The sequence below is a fragment of the Lutra lutra genome, chromosome 11, assembly GCF_902655055.1.
Source record: "Lutra lutra chromosome 11, mLutLut1.2, whole genome shotgun sequence".
NCBI classification, from domain to species: Eukaryota; Metazoa; Chordata; class Mammalia; order Carnivora; family Mustelidae; genus Lutra; species Lutra lutra.
In genome coordinates, this window is record NC_062288.1 from 103370293 (window position 1) to 103386870 (window position 16578).

General features: G+C 52.7%; 1 protein-coding gene across 11 annotated transcripts in view; it reads right to left on the reverse strand.

Annotated features, from left to right (window-relative positions):
* The window catches only part of PRKAG2 (protein kinase AMP-activated non-catalytic subunit gamma 2), a 247529-nt gene that overhangs the window by 33880 nt on the left and 197071 nt on the right, over window positions 1–16578 (reverse strand). For 7 of the 11 annotated variants that reach the window (XM_047694345.1, XM_047694349.1, XM_047694350.1 and 4 more), the window contains one exon: window positions 4699–4805. In XM_047694345.1, the coding sequence (XP_047550301.1) occupies window positions 4699–4805 (107 nt within the window). The remainder of the gene's footprint in view (window positions 1–4698; window positions 4806–16578) is intronic. The other 4 variants (XM_047694346.1, XM_047694356.1, XM_047694355.1 and 1 more) reach the window with 1 other exon arrangement.

Genomic DNA, 16578 nt, shown 5'->3' on the forward strand with positions numbered 1-16578 from the left:
TCTCCACTTGTGGGCCTCAATTCGAGTCCCCACTTACGCCCACCCTGGGCGCCCCACTCCCCCCGCTCATGCCCCCCACCCCCTTGCTTCAATGCTGTGCTCTCATTTTCTGCATCTTCTAAGAACTTGGGCTTAGCACACAGCCACTTACTCGGCTGCCTGCCCATTTTCCCTCCATTTGCTCTCACGTTTTATTAATAGTTACACTGACTGAAATAGCTGAGCAGCAAAATACAGTAGCGACAGGTCATAACGGAAGAGCACACGCGTGTTCACACGTCTGTGCTGACACGAATGAATACACAGTGGGAGGGAAGGGACGGCGTCCCTGCAGAGGCGCCCCACCCAACCCCCGGAGCGAGCGTGCTCTCAGGCCGGCCGCAGCCCCGCACATGTCACGTGCTGTGCCCAGTGACTTCGAGGACGACAGCACAGACGTGGAGAAACCTGAAGACGACTGCGGCCGCGAGGTGACCCGTGTTACGGTCCACAGAGCTGAGACTTGCTAAGTGCATGCACCCTTGGTGGGACAGGATGAAAGGGCACCTCATCCCTGTGGCCTCCCTTCTAAAACCCAGAATCCCAGTCTGAGGGTGAGAAAAACAGCAGGTAAATCCCAACAGCGGGGTCTCCTGCAGAACACCTGCCCAGTGCTCCCTAGAGCCGGTAAGGCCACAGGAGCAAGGGAACTCCGAAACACTGCCATGGCCCAGAGGAGCCCAAGGAGACGCGGTGACCCGATGTCACGGGAGAGCCTAGGTGGGATCCTCGGACAGGAAAATGACATCAGGTAAACAGTAAATCTGAACAAACTTGGGCTTTAGGGGACAATCATGAATCAGTACTGGTTTGTGAACTGTGACAAGTGTTTGCCACCCTGATGGGAGATGGCAGGAATGGGGGAACCGGGGCCTGGGGTGCCTGGGAAGTCCAGACACACTTCACAGCTTTTCTATAAATCCAAAGCTACTCTAGAATAAACATTCTATTAGAAATAGTTACTGTTGGTAGAGTTCTGCTAAAAAGTCATATTGCCGTCGTGAGGGAATTCTTAATGCTCCCCCCCCCCCCCCGCACCTCAATCTTGGGAAGTTTTATTTATTTCTGAGCCTCTCATCACTCCTGAGGTGTCACCATTTAGAATCTGAGAGCACCAAATCCTATCTTTATCTGAATGACCAGGCTTCTCTGGAATGGCTGGGACACGTCCCCCTTCTCCCCTGGGCCACGTTAGATGCTATTGTCTCTGGGCTCCAGACTGGAAAGGTCTGGCCTGTGACTGTCTCTGGACCAGCAGTGAATTACTGTCAACTAGATCGCGTGGTGACTAACTGTGGTGATTCTTCCTGACGTGGCATCCTGCGGGACCAGCCACGGCTGCCCAGACGCATACTTTCTCGCCACAGCATCCCAGGAGGACCGCCAGCAGCAGTCTGCTTGGACCCGGCATGGAGCCCCCCACGTGCCTGGAGGCTATGCTGCCCGCCGGCCCTCTGCCTTCAAGCATCTGCAGGGACGTGCATCCTTTCGGCGTCTGCGTGCCACCCGGGTCCACTGCGCCGAGGACACCGTGCTGAGTGGACCAACAGGCAAGAAGAAGCCACACTCCAGACGATGCTCCCATGGGCCGTAAGGAAATCAGAGGGTGAGTCCCCAGGGTGAGGGGACGCTGGGGCACTCGCAGCCCCTGCAAGGGAAGTTCAGGGTGTTGCTCCGCACACACCCGCCAGGCAACATCGCAGGGGGAGGTCTCTTGGAAGCAACAGGCACCAAGAAGCGGCGACGTTGACACATTCACTGAGTGGCCCATAAATGCTGTTCTCAGGGTGACCAGAGCAAGGGAAGGCCTGGCAACAAGTCCAGGCTCCTCGTCCACACGGGCCTGTCACCTGCAGCGTCCACACGAGGGATCCTGTACAAAGCCCCATCAGACCCCAGCAGGAGACCCCGAGGGTCTGAGAAGAGGCTGAGAAGAGCAGCAGGAAACCACGCCTTCTTCTGTGGACAGTTCCCGTCCCTCTGAGAAGCAAGTCCCGGCTTGCTCCCGGGCCTGCGACAGACAGAACGACGGACCATGAGCTGCTGAGCGGCCGTGTGGCCTGCGCTCCCGCGGAGAACAGGCTCCTCTGACCGTCGAGCAGCACGGCCGGCGGTCGGCAAGTGGCGGTGGCGTGTCAGGGACGGAGCTGCCTCCTCTTGCTCATTCCGCAACCACGGGCTGCGGGTGCTCCCCATGGACGGCTGCCGTCGGGGGAAAACCTGGCTGGCTTTACAGACCGGCCGGCCCCAGGTGGGGGCACAGCTGCGCCCCTCCTGCTCCACGTGGAGCGGCCCCAGGACCCCATGAGGGCAGCACTGCCCGTGGGCAGGACCGCAGGCTGTGCGTCTGGCTTCCACGCTGTCGGGATGGAGACGGATGCTGGTCCTCAGTGAATTCCAGTATGAAACGGGCATTTTGCCGAACACGACCACGGAGAGTCGAGCTGGCCTCTCAGAGCCAGAAGCTGGAGGCTGAACGTGTCTGAGACTCTTCTTTTCCCTCGTCTGGGGGAGCCGCTCACCCCACTCTTCTTGCGTCTGTGCTCGTCTCCCAGGTCTGGGCGCATCTAGGACTTAGGGCTCTGATGCTCTGTACCCTCACAATAACGCGCTCATAAACTTGTCTTCTTCTGCGGCTTGCTTTTTTACTCAAAAACCTATTCTTGACAAACACTTCTTCCCTTCCTCTTCATGGCGACGTGGTATTATTCCAGGAGATGCTACACCAGGATTTACTGAACCGGTCTCTCAGGGCTGCTTCTGGTCGCCTGCCGTCCCCTTGTGGTGCTCTCTACGCTTTCTCTGCCCTCGAGATGTAGCATCGGCTACTGCTACAGCCTGTGTCTAGAAAATACTCTACTCACACCTTTCGAACGCATGTTTAACTCTGCTCTACCCATGACACCCCCGCCCCCTATTTCCCTGGTGACAAGGTTTGGCTCCTTTGATGCCGAGAGCCTCCCAGGACCCGTGACCAGGCGGTGAGGCGCACACAGCTTACTGACTCGGGAAGTGACAGTACTGGATCGGGGACCTCCGACCACCCACAAAAATAGCACATTTCTCATGTATCACCCACTTCAGCTAAACTTTAAATTCAGAAGAAAGTCAATTCCAGGGCAAAAGAAAAGCTGAGTAGGAGTAAAAGCAGACACAGGTCTTACTAGCTGTCTCTGACTTTTCTGTTGGTGGGAAACCTGGGATCAGGAGAACAAGTAATAAGCCCTTTGGGGAAGGGGAGCGAAGGTGCGATGGGCTGATCAGGTAGTTCTGTACTTTGGGAACTGAGATCTTCTAGCTCTTTTACTACTGAAATCTAGGGTTACGGTTATAAAGACTGGCTTTCCTGAAGTTACTGTTGGTCACCTTCCCCACAGAGCAGTCTACTGGATGCTTTCCTGTCCTCGTGGTGTCAAAGAATCAGACTCTTAGGGGTTTAGAAGAAACCTGGAAGCTTACCTGGCCTGATGTGAGTTTAGCTAAGTCACAGGATATGAGGTCAATTTACAAAAATCAGTCGTATTTCTGTATGATGACCAAAAAAAGTTGGCCAATGAAATGAAACCAGAACAAAGCATTTTCCCATCCTGAGCATCCCGTGTGGCCTGCGCGAGATACAGGAAATGTGGCCCTGAGAGCCCAGGTGTCCTGTGCAGAGCCCTAGGGACAAGCTGCTGGGGGGACCACAGACCAGGCTGGGGCGGGGACGGGGACAGGCCCCAGAGGGAGGGGCAGAGCTGGCCGCGTGTTGGCACCTCTCTCCCAGGACAGGCCTGGACGAAGGGAGAGGCTGGGGTGAGCTCACAAAGGTACCCCGCCTGCCACGCTCTTCTGAGTGGCCAGCTGAGGCCACCCTGGCAGGGCTCCGGCCTCTCTGGGTGCCCCCCCCGAGTCCTGCAGGGGGTCCCTTGGGAGCACACCTTAAAAAAGCACCAACAGCCCATGAGCTCCTGGCTCTGCGGCTGCTCTGGAAGCACAACCGAGGCTCCTGCTTCGTGACGACTCACGAACAGCTACGGACACTAGACACCTGTGCGTGTGTGTCTACTCACTATGCTGGGCGGAACCTGGTCTTTGCAGTGAATGCATCGTTTAGGACTTTCCATATAGAACTGTACATCATAGAGGCATAAAATTAGCTACAATAAGCACATTTTTCATACCAAAATGATAAGGTTCAATTTCTTCCGCTAAAAGAGATCAATAAAGTTCCTTCTCAAGAGCTCATCTATCTCAGTAATTTTTTTTCTTTTTAACCAGTACTATTTCAAATTAATTTATTATATATTCTACTAAATAACTAAGAGAAAAATATCAGGATTCCCTGGGGGAGGTGGTATAGGTTCACGGTTAATGACTCAGGCTCTGACACATAGGACAGACCCTCTGTGGATTAAGTTACTAAATTCTCGAATCTGTGGACTAAACTTTGTGACTTAAACTCGCTGACTCTAGAACCAGTTTCCTTATCTGGAGAAAGAGGACGGTGACAGACGTTCCCTCCACGGCTGCCATGGGAATGGAGAACGCGAAAAAAGCCCAGAGCGACACCTGGCGCGTCCGCTGGTATCCTGGGACATAAATTCCCCTAAGAAGAGTCAGGTGGACAGCGAGTCACGTGGACAGCGTGACGGCAGTTTGTGAAAACTGCACACTTACTTGTAACGTAGTATCAAAGACCACAAGCTTCGAACTGGTGGGAACGATGTCGTAACACCTGTGTGACCTCATGAAGCGCGTGTAGACACCACTTTCTGAGTCTTCTGCTAAAAGGAAAGGAAAAAGGCACATATCAGCAACAGCGAAGGGCCTGCTATCAGCTGGTGAGCGCGCAGGAAAACCCACGGCCGACAGCCTCATGGACACAGTGACAGGCTTTCCCCGTAAGAGCGAGAAGGCACCGTGTTCATGCGTGCGGACCCCAGCCACCGCTGTCCCGGAGATCCTCGCCCCGACGGCACAGCAAGGAGAGGAACAAAGATTCTCTCAAAGCAGACTGAAAAGAAGAAAGCAGAACTTTTTCTGTTGGCAGACATACAGGATTTTTTACATAGAAGATACCAGAGAACCGAGAAAAAGCTCCCAGATGAGAAAGAATTGAGTTGCGCAAGGTCACGGAATGCAGCATTTCTAAAAACAAAGAAACACATAATTTACAAAGAAACGCTCAATTTACCCGAATGCTAAATGAAAATATGGATCTACTCAAGGAGACAAAGCACCAAAAACGGTAAGTCTGTGGACAAATGCACAGATTCTTTAAATCTCTGTAACAGTAGCGGACAGCCGGCAACAGGATGGCGAGGACCCGTGGGGGTCCAGCATCGTCACGAGCGAATGGCGCGCCGCCCCCGTGCAGCCCATCCTGCAGAAACCTGGGTTTCCTCTTCATCACGCCGCTTCCCCCACCCTCCCCGGTTTCCCGCGAGGCCCGCAGAGTTGACCACAAGTCTCTCTTGAATCCGTCCACTTCTTCCCACCTCCACGGCCACTGGGCTGGGTCTGATAAATGGGGGGACACGTGCTTCGTCCGTCACCAGTGTCTGACGTTATCAGCATGGTGCTTGTTACAGTTCCCAAACCAGAAAAATAGTGACAAACAAACTGTTAACAGAAGCCCATGCATTACTCAGAATTCCTCAGTTCTGATCCCTCCAGGATAGCATGTGACATTCAGCCATGGCTCCTTAGGCTGCTATTGGCTGAGGCAGTTTCCAAAACCTTCCTCATTCTGATGGTCTTGAGGAATCCCGGGAGGCGCTGGGCAGGGAGCCCCCTGGCTGGAAGTCTGACCTGCTCCTCACAGTTAGTATGGGTTTGGAGGAGGACCTACAACATTTAAAAAAAATGTACAAAGCCCAGCCAAAGAAAGCAAGATGTGAAATACGTAAAACAAATCATATCAAATTTACTTTGGTCTGGAATAAGGATAGAGGTTATTACTGTCGTAACAAAACCATATTGAGAACAAAGGTATTAGTATTTGAACTTAGGGAAATAAGGTGAGCTATTATAAAATGTCACGGCTTCCCTACATTGAGTATAAACTTTCTGATTATACGTGGCACCATCTGTCTTATTTTCACTACGATCAAGTATCAAATTACAACTGAAGAAAGAAATGCGATGAAATGGAAAGGAGGAGTTAAACTAAAAAGAAAAAACGGAAAAAAAAAACAAAAAACCCCAACCATTCAACACTACCGGGTTGTTTGGGATGCATCATTAAGATTCCTGAGAACGCACGAAGTTCCACCCCCCTTCTTCAAGGGTAACTGGGGTTAATATATTACTGGGGTTGTGTTCTTGTTCCTGTTCTGTGTCACCGGCCAGAAGCAGGATCACGGAGCATTACGTGGGCAATGGCGTCCCTGGGTAGGAGAGGGACCCGCTGGGGGAGATCTGAAAACCCACCGGCCCTCCAGCCGCACGCTACCCCACTGCGGGCAAGGCGGCCGCTACCGAGCGCTACTGGGAAGCAGAGTATGTGTGAGGGTGTTGAGTTTCTGAAGGTTGACGGAACGATCTGAGAATGGAGCATCGCAGTTTAAGTGCGACAGTCGTGCGGGCCGAGCAGAACGGCGTGGAAGCAGGCATCCCCTCGGAGCAGACCTGACGGCGCCCCCTCTCCGCCCCCAGCCCTCACTAGGGTACCAGGCACCGCACATCCATCAATCGAACTTTCCAGCCACCTCACCCCACCCACCCTCCCAGCCTCCTCTCTTGCCACCCACCCCCCCAGGATTCATCATCCACTCTCAGATCCCATCGATCCGTCCTTTTCAAAGGCTTTTTTGAAGTCTGGGAAGTTCAACTTGGGGAATGTGCTCGCTGGGTTTCTGCCTCTGCTCCGCTCACGCTGATCTCTCTCCTGAGAACGCCTCACCCCCCCATGACGGCCTCCCGAAATCCTGCCGGCCTTCCGTTCGCTGGCCAGCGGCTCCCCCGAAGCCCAGCTGGGACATTAGACAAGACTTAATTCGGAACAAAGGTTTTTGCAGATGTAACGACAGGAAGGACCCTGAGATGAGATCAGCCTGGATTAGGCTGGGCCCTAAATCCAGAGACCATGGATCTCATCAAACAGAGACACAGAAAGAAGAGAGGCCCTGGGCCGGGGACGCCGAGGGCCGCAGGCAACTCCCGGAAGCCGAGAGAGAGGCTGGGAGCGGACTCCCTTGCAGGGCCGCCGGCGGGGACCCACGCTGCCATCCTCTGAATAAAGCTCTCCCGTCCGAAGTTTTCATCTGTGGCAGTCTGCAGCGGCTCGGGAAACCGATGCAGCTTCCCAGTGGAGTTCAAGGGCCCGGAACACCTTCCTCGGAGGACCTCAAGTGAGAAGTAATGGCTTGTTCCGACAACCTCTTAGTGCTTTGCAAGTAATTCACTTCTGAGTGTCGTGTGCCTTGTACTGAAGTTACGGGGCTGCCTTCCTCTTACCCTGCGGCTTCCTGAGGCGCCGGAAAGGCACCTGGCCCAGCCAGTTCCCAGCAGGTGCCGGGACAAGCTCATGCCTGCTTGTGGGTCAAGTGCAGAGGACTGAGTATGAGTCCAAGCTTCCGTACAGCACGTCTATCCTTCGAGAGAGAAATCCTAACAGAGGACCCCAGTTTAAGAGAATACTGGTGAATCTAGATTTAACGATCAGTAAAGAAACTTTTAATACCTTTGTAAGACTAAAGGATTGAAAAGGGATGTTTTTTGTCATAGAAATAATGCATCTATGATTGTGCCCCAAGCAATTTTCTTTTTAAAGCGGAACAGCATTAATTTAAAGCTTTAAAAGTGTTTGCAAACATATTTTATATTGAGGCTATTTTCTAATTCTCTGGGACAAAAAAATGTAACTGAATTGAATACAACTGCAGAGGCATTAAAATGTGCACATGGTTGTAGAATATATTTTAAAAACCTGAAAATACAGCGATACCACTTGATGAGTTCGTATTTCAGAGATAATCACTAGAGTCCTAAATTACTTTTTATAAAACCTATTCACATAGACTTTTAACTTAGATGCATTTGTAAAAAATGAATTCTAAGATGATGTGATTCTTTGGTATTTCTGCCTTAACTACAGGAAACGAAGAAGACAGACTGCCACCGACAATTAGTCTAAAAAAGGCAAGATGAGGTGGCAGGTGGAAGGTGCTAGAAGGCTGGCTGGGAGTGGCTCGCAGATGGCTCTCCTTGCGGATGGGAGAGAAAAGCGCAGGGGCTGGTTCCAGTGACCTGAGATTCCCTGAGCACGTGACCACACCCGCAGCAGCCGGGTTCATTCTGCCTGCTCTGGGCCGCATGTCCCAGCAAACCTCTAGGCAGAATCCGAGTCAGAGGACGTAAATTAAGCCCGTACAGGAGAGGGGGACTGTGACTGCTCGTATTGTGGTGCTGTCCTAACTCAATCAGCCATGGGCATTCTTCCCAGCAGCCACTCTGTGAACAGAGCTGTGAGGCCTGGGGGCTTAAGGACCGAGGCAAGTGTGCCACCCTCAGAGGGACTGGTGGTCTCTCCTGGGGGCCGGCTTTCCAAGCTACTGTCCAGCCACCACACAGAAGAGGCTCTGCTTGGCCACGGCTGCAACACACATCTGACTCCAAGCCACATCCCGTCTCCTTCATTTACCAAGACTCAACACTGCTCTTACAGTCATCAGTGATCAGAGCAACAGATCCAAACCACGTCTCAAAGAGATGAGTGAGCACAAGTGGGAGGGGCAGATGGAGAGGGAGAGACTCGTAAACAGACTCCCTGCTGAGCACAGAGCCTGACTTGGGGCTCGATCTCATGACCCCAAGACCGTGACCTGAGCCAAAACCAAGAGTTGGATGCTTAGTTGACTGAGCCACCCAGGCGCCCCAGGATGAAGGCATTTTATTATTTTTTTTAAAAAGATTTTTATTTATTTATTTAAGAGAAAGAGAAAGAGAGCACAAGCAGGGGGAGAGGCAGAAAGGGAGGGAGAAGCAGACTCTCCGCAGAGCAGAGAGCCCGATGCAGGGCTCAATCCCCGGACCTGGAGATCACGACCTGACTCAAAGCCAGACACTTAACTGAATGAGCCACCCAGGGGCCCCAATGAAGGCATTTTAAAACAAAATTCACATATCACCCCAAACTTCCCTTAAAACCCCCCTGAAACCAAAAGCCCCAACCCTTATTTCCAATCCCTATGATTTTATCTTAATATATAGACATGTCACTGTAATTCCCCAAATGATCACTGTTTTTAAAAAATGTATTTTATTCTTCATTCTACATTTTGAAACAAAAGTTTAATAGTAAACTAAATAGTAAACTAAAATACACATATGGGGGGGCGCCTGGGTGGCTCAGTGGGTTAAAGCCTCTGCTTTTGGCTCAGGTCATGATCCCAGAGTCCTGGGATCGAGCCCCACATTGGGCTCTCTGCTCAGCAGGGAGCCTGCTTCCCCCTCTCTCTCTGCCTGCCTCTCTGCCTACTTGTGATCTCTCTCTGTCAAATAAATAAATAAAATCTTAAAAAAATAAATAAAATAAAATATACATATGGTAGATTTTTTTTTTTTTTTTTTAGAAAACCATTTAAAATAGTTGAGCAGAAATAAATGAAAATGGGGAACATGGAACTTAAAGTATATGGGAAAGCCCAGACTCACGTAGTTTTTCCTAAAGTGCTTAGAAACACAAACGTTAACAAAGTCAATGCTTAAATGTAATTTTACAGGTAATAAGGCTTACCCCCTAATTGGACTTTTCCAAGAACTAGGATCTTGTTTTTCTTAAGAGGAAGCAAAATAAATATGGTGTATTAGATCTTTTCTTTCCATGCTTTTTTTTTTTTTTTTTAAAGATTTTATTTATTTACTTGCCAGAGAGAGAGAGATCACAAGTAGGCAGAGAGGCAGGCAGAGACAGAGGGAGAAGCAGGCTCCCCAATGAGCAAGGAACCCGATATGGGACTCGATCCCAGGACGCTGGGACCATGACCTGAGCTGAAGGCAGCCGCCCAACCAACTGAGCCACCCAGGTGTCCCACTTTCCATGCTTTTTGCATTTGGTTTCACGCGTGTGGACGGCGAGTCCCTGCTGGCGGGGAAGTGCAGGGCTCTTCCAGGAAGGGCAGTAAAGACTCGGTAGGAAAGAAGTGGGTAGGTGAAGGCAGAGCATCTCCCCAGTAGCTCAAAACCCGCTGCAGCGAATGCCTGAGGGATGCCACAGCCACAGCCGTGACCTTGAAATTACATGTGATTCCTGTTCTTTTTTAAAACGGTTTCATGCTGAATTCTGGGAGCCACACGACTGAAACGTGCACCCCAGCCGACGTTCCCTCGTTCTCGGGACAGACCTACGAGCTCAGCTGAAGCCACGGCGAGGACCGAGCCCCAGGCACCCGAAGGGCCGGCAGGGTGGGGCCGCCCGGAACGCGGACAATGCCAGGAACCACCTCGGCTACTGGAGGCTTCTGTCCAGTCTGTTTCCATCAACTTCAAGACATTTCCTTCTCCCTCTGGTTATTAAGGATTTTGTTAAAGGAACATATGCTGACCTTGCTCAACTGCTATTCTGGTGTCTACTGAGATGACCGGAGGCTCCTCTCCTTTAACCAGCGGCTGTTAATTCCTCAGTGATTTCTTAGTAAACTGTGTTCTTCTTGCATTTCCGGGACACCACCCTGCTTGGCCACCGAGCAGCCTGGGGCTCCTCCCGCTGCTGTGGATGCGGGGGCTCTGCCCATATTCTCGTCACCTGTTTTCCTCTTTGGGTGCCATCAGCTATTTGGATGTCAGGATCCAGCTAGCTCAAAGAACAAGCTGGGAAGCTGCCATCTTTCTCTACGCCATCAAATAATGTAAATAACCTACACGCTAACTGCTCCGTGAAGGCCTTCCAGAACGTGTCCATCGACAGGCTGGACTCCGGGCCTCTATGGCAGGGTCAGAGGAAGGCTGAGAACTTTTCGTTACTTTTCTTAAAAAACAGCTGTGTGGAGACAGTATTCACATCCATACCGTTCACTTATTTAAAGTGTACAAGTCAACTAATATTAAATTATTTTATGGTGACGGAAAGAGCTTTAAATTTATTGCTATAGTTTGGTATACTCAGGTTTCATTTATGGTATTCTCTAAATCTTTGCATTTTTTTTTTTAAAGATTTTATTTATTTGACAGACAGAGATCACAAGCAGGCAGAGAGACAGAGAGAGGAGGAAGCAGGCTCCCTGCTGAGCAGAGAGCCCGATGCGGGGCTCGGTCCCAGGACCCTGAGATCATGACCTGAGCCGAAGGCAGAGGCTTTAACCCACTGAGCCACCCAGGCGCCCCTAAATCTTTGCATTTTTAATTAAGAACCCCCCACTCCCTGATTTCTGAAGCTTTGTATTCTCACTCACTACATTCCTGAACAGACTTTGCCTACTTTTTGGTCCCTTCCGAGAACTAAGCTTTTGGTTTTGTTGAGCAACACTAAGTTTTGGGGCGCCTGGGTGGCTCAGTGGGTTAAAACCTCTGCCTTTGGCTCAGGTCATGATCTCAGGGTCCTGGGATCAAGTCCTGCATTGGGCTCTCTGCTCTGCAGGGATCCTGCTTCCTCCATCTCTCTCTGCCTGCCTCTCTGCCTACTTGTGATCTTTGTCTGTCAAATAAATAAATAAAACCTTAAAAAAAACCCCAAAAGTCTAGGTTTTGTATTCCGTTTCATTGATTGCTGCCGTTTCAGTAGGATTTTAGGAGGGAAAAGAGATCCGTGAGTATATTCAGCAAATCAGCTTGAGTCACAAGTGTGGCGGCCCAATTCAGTCGATTCTGTCAGGTGAACTGAGATCTGTGTCACCAGGGTCCCACACCAGTGTGCCACAGTCTGGGATTCGGACAGAACGCTACTCCAACTCACACGGCCCACTGCAGTTTGCCAGAGCGTAGACATCGGCCATGAAAGCACGCACATCTTTGGGTTTAGCAACAGGATGGATCCTTCGCACAGACCCTCCGGCAACCTCCCACACGGCACAGCACTCGCAGAGGAAGGCACTCACAGAAGATGCCTCTACAGGCTCCCAGGCTTCTGGGGCTTTCCTCAGGCCTGGCGGGCAGCAGGCTGGTCCTCTCCCATGCGAACTCCGGGCAGTCCGGGTTCCCGCAGGAGGGAGCGTGGCGGGAAGAACCGGGGGGAGATACGGCAAACCCAGATGAGAACGGCCGCCACGTCCGCGCGCTCGGGTCAACCACTTCACACCCTCAGCTTGCATTCCTTCCTTTGCAAGATGGGCAGAACAGAGTTTTCTCGCAGGGAGACTGAGCAACGGGGAGAAGGAACTCCGATAGCCACCCCACACAGCGCTCACACGGGCAGGAGTCCGACGGAGCAGGTACCAGAACTGCGCTGAATAAGCCACTGTCACCGCCAGACGCACTAATGGTGACTTCGACCTTTAAACTGCCGTCTCTGCGGGGAACTCCTTGGGCCTCCACCACGGGCTGCACCTGCAGAGACCGTCCCGCTGGGCAGGTGCGGTAGCGGGCGCTATGCTCGTGTGCCTTAATCCTCGCAGAATCCGATGAGCTCGGTGCTGCGACAACGTGCCCGTGACAGGTGAAGAAGCTGCAGCCCCGAGGAAGCTGTCTGACGTCCCACGGCTCTCGGGTGGGAGAAGTGGGCTTCCAAGTGGCTCTGACCGGTGCGCTCGGTGACTGGGACGCTAATTCCACACACCAGTGGGGGGGGGGGGGCGCCACACACATGCTCCAGAGCTAGAGAGGTCCGTGGGACATGGGCGAGCAAACACAGGGTGTGAGGAAGCACGTGAGGAAGCGGGCGTGTGTCTTCTCAACGTCTTCGGGGGACGATGAGAGACTCCAGCACAGAAAGCAGCGTGTGCTCTGCAGACCGCAGGTAGCCGCCTCCCGTTAGTTACAAACGACCCCTGTGCGGCCGTGAACCTGGCACTTCCATCCATCCAGACTCCCAGGAAACAGCTCGAGGGGGGCAGAAGCAGCAAATCAATAGATGAACAAGTGACGCAGATATAACCAGAAGGTCCCCAAAAGAGTTTCCTCCTCCAAACTGCCTCCCCCACCCTCTTTTTGTCAGAGATCAGCGAGGCTGCTTCTCCCCCAACATCGGTGCCGGGGCAGCCGCAGCCGCAAAGGAAAGACCTAAAAGACGTTTGCCTCGGTTCCCACCTTACGAAAGCAAGCCACCCCGTTTCCACCGCTGGCGGCCTTCGCTCCGACGCCCTGCCCTCTGCCCCCACCGTCCGGCGGGGAGGGAGCCTCTGTGCCCCTGAGCGGCACCCCGAGTCCTCGTCCTCCCGCGTGCCCCCACCTGTCCCTGCTCACGCTAACTCGGCAGGTGGATCTCAGTCTTTCACAGAAACACCTTCTTTCTTTAGAAGAAATGACGCTGACGATGTGAAGCACCCTGAGCTCCTGCGCCAGAGTAAAAGCTAAAACCTTTAAAATGCTGTACATGTACACGCGTGTACACACGTGTTCATGCACGGAACCGCTTACTGACAATGGCGTCTCACGCGTCTCGGTGCCTCTGAATCCTGGAGGGCGGTGGGTCGGCAGTCCCCAGCCTCACGGAGCGTACAGGTTGGTGACAGAAACACGGGGAACTGCCTCTGCTTCGTGCCCCTGCCAGGCTGGAGGGATCAAGAGATCGAGTCCCATCTGGGGCTTCAGGAGGGGCCTCCCCAGGGAAGTGACGCTGGCGCTGAGATCTGAGGAAAAGCAGCAGGGGGCCAAGGGGACAGGAAGGCTGGGGAGCAAGGCGAGGGGCCGAGGCTGGGCAGGGGTTGACAGAACACAGAGGTGCAGAGGGGGCACCCAGGTCGGCAGAGAGCAGCGGAGGAAATGCAGCCCGGAGCTCCGGTCCGCCGGTGCTTTTATAAACCACCTCTCAGGGCTGCAGGGCCTCCCGACCAGAGGGCACAGCCGATGCCCGGAGCAGCGCTGCCCGGGCCTGGCCTCGTGCACCGGCAGGAGTGACCAGGCTTCATCACCTGGACGCGGGAGGGGGAGCGGGCCCCAGCAACAGCCTGGAGGCTGGGGTGCGGGTCAGTGGAAGCATCGAGCAGACAGCTGGGGCCTCGGGAGAGATGCGGCCGGGCTGTCACTCAGGCATCGCTGGTCACCAAGCAGTGAGGTGATTATGGACACGGGATCCAGACACCGGGTCACCGAGGAGACAGCGGCGAGCAAGGCCATGGGACCCGAAGGCCAGCAGGCCCTGCATAGGCCCGTGAGTCAACGGCCAGCGCTCGAGAAAGATGAGTAAGGACCATCAGGGAGTGACAATGACCCGCCAGCTGTGCGTGGCAGTCGCACGGTGCCGCGGGGGGTGTAGGGCAGAAGCCGGCTCCCAGGGACTGTCACCAAGGGTTCAAAGCAAGAAGCAGCGTGGCGGGTCCGCGGGAGCGAGTGCACCGCAGACACTGGCAAGCGCCTAGGCCGCTCAGCCGGAAGCGGGCCTGCAGGTTACAGCAGGTGGGAAAACAGATCTCCCAGTAAGGGATGCTTCTGGGCAGGTTACGCACGCGGGCTCGGGGCACAGGACTGTGTTGGAATCCTGCTTCTCCCCCTTCCCAGACACGGCCCCGAGGTCATTTATTTCTTCTCTTACTTTCTTGGGTTCTTCCTCTCTAAAAGAGAGATGATAAAAATACCGACTCTCAAGGCTGTTCCGAGGGCTCGATACATGTGAACTCTCCCCGCCGTGCTCAATAAGCTTCATGTGTGCCGGTTCTGAGAACCACAAAAAAGTGTTCCCCCAAATCTTCCATTTCTTTCAAGTAAACTCCAAATGCTCTGTAGTATCAAGTTTCTCCACTTTAAAAACCCACGGTGAAACTTAAAGTCGCAGAGATGCCAGTATAATGTCTTTCAGGGACCGTGCCACCCATGCAGGATGGGACTGTCCCCGGCCACTGCCCTGCCATGCGAATTGGGTCTGGACTACGGCCTGCGCTCCTGGGGTCCGAGCTGAGTGTCCCCCGGAGCAGGCAGGGTCCGTCTTGAGAGGGAAGGGCATGGAGATCCAGGCACCACGGAGAGGGCCAGGATGTGGCCTCGGCTCCTGAGGACTTCATAGTGACTGGTGAAGCCTGGAGACGGGTCCTCTTTCGAATGCCCCCCAGTCTGCCACACTCTCCTCCTGATTTCAAGTAGTCAGGATCTTTCCATTTCAGGTAACAAAACCTCCCCCGTCTCCCCCGACCACGCTATCTCATCAAATCTAAGACACCATCAAATGTCAAGCTACAGCCTGACTCCAGAGACGTGAAATCTATGAGATGTGGCAAGTTTTAAATATGGGGCCAGCTGGAGAAAAAAGATTTTTTTTTTTTTAAAGATTTTATTTATTTATTTATTTTTGACAGAGAGACACACAGAGAAAGAGGGAACAGAAGCAGAGGGAGTGGGAGAGGGAGAAGAGGGCTTCCCGCCGAGCAGAGAGCCCTGTGCGGGGCATGCGGGGCTTGATCTCAGGACCCCAGGATCATGACCTGAGCCGAAGGCAGACGCTTAACGACTGAGCCGCCCAGGCACCCCGAGAAAAAAGATTTTAATTGTAAATGTTTCATAAAAGTGCAAGTACTTTTATAACTACGAGAGAATCTCTCGTCTAAGCCGAGTACGTAAACTCAGGAGGAAAGGAGAGTCTGGACGATAGATTATCAGAGCCTTCTAATAGTCTATAATAATCACCATCCCGGAGGGGCAGCCCCGGCGTGAGGACGAGCCTGTCACTGGGGCAGCTCTGCCACCAGAGGTCAGCACTCCTCACACGAGGGCCAGCGGCTGACCTAGTGGACTCTGCTGAGCCTCATTGAGCAGAGGCTCTAAAGCTGGTGTTAAGGGGGTGCTCTGGCAGGTCATGGGAACACAGACAATTCTTCCTGAAGTCAGAGCAGTGTTTCTCAAACTTTTTTCACTATCCAATCCCCATCTGAAACCTCTTATACATTTTCCCTCTGGACTGTCCCACCCCCAAGAAACTTTGATACCTCAGATACACTGTACATCTGTCTACGTCCTGTGGCCCTTTGGAGAGCCACGAACCACGGCAACATCTCAGGTCCTTGGTCCCCTGACAAGACTCGATCTTTGCCCACTTTGCTCCCCCAGTTTGGAATGAATGAGTTTGAGTGGGCACCAAAGCTTGGTTCTGTTTATAAGGTGTCTGCTGGTTGCTTGAGGCTGTATTTTTTAATTAGAAGGAAAAGTTCAAGTTCACCAAGTGCCAGGCCTTGTTTCAGATGGAAAACTCACAATGACCCCAACAACAAAACAAGCCAGCAAAGCCCCGAGGGGCTCTGGATTATCTGTGGATGCAGCTAATTCATTACTAAACTGGGCCCCAAACTCCGAGACCCTTCACTGAAAGATGCCTTCCCTTCCAAAAAGGTGGCCCCTGTTTCTTGCATACTTTTGATCCATGTAGACCTGGCTGACCAGCCTTGCTAGAAAAACGAGTTGCAGGTGAGTTCTGGAAAGAGTACGCTCTGGAAAATGCTGTGAGGGTGAAGGACAGCCAGAACAGCCAAGATGATC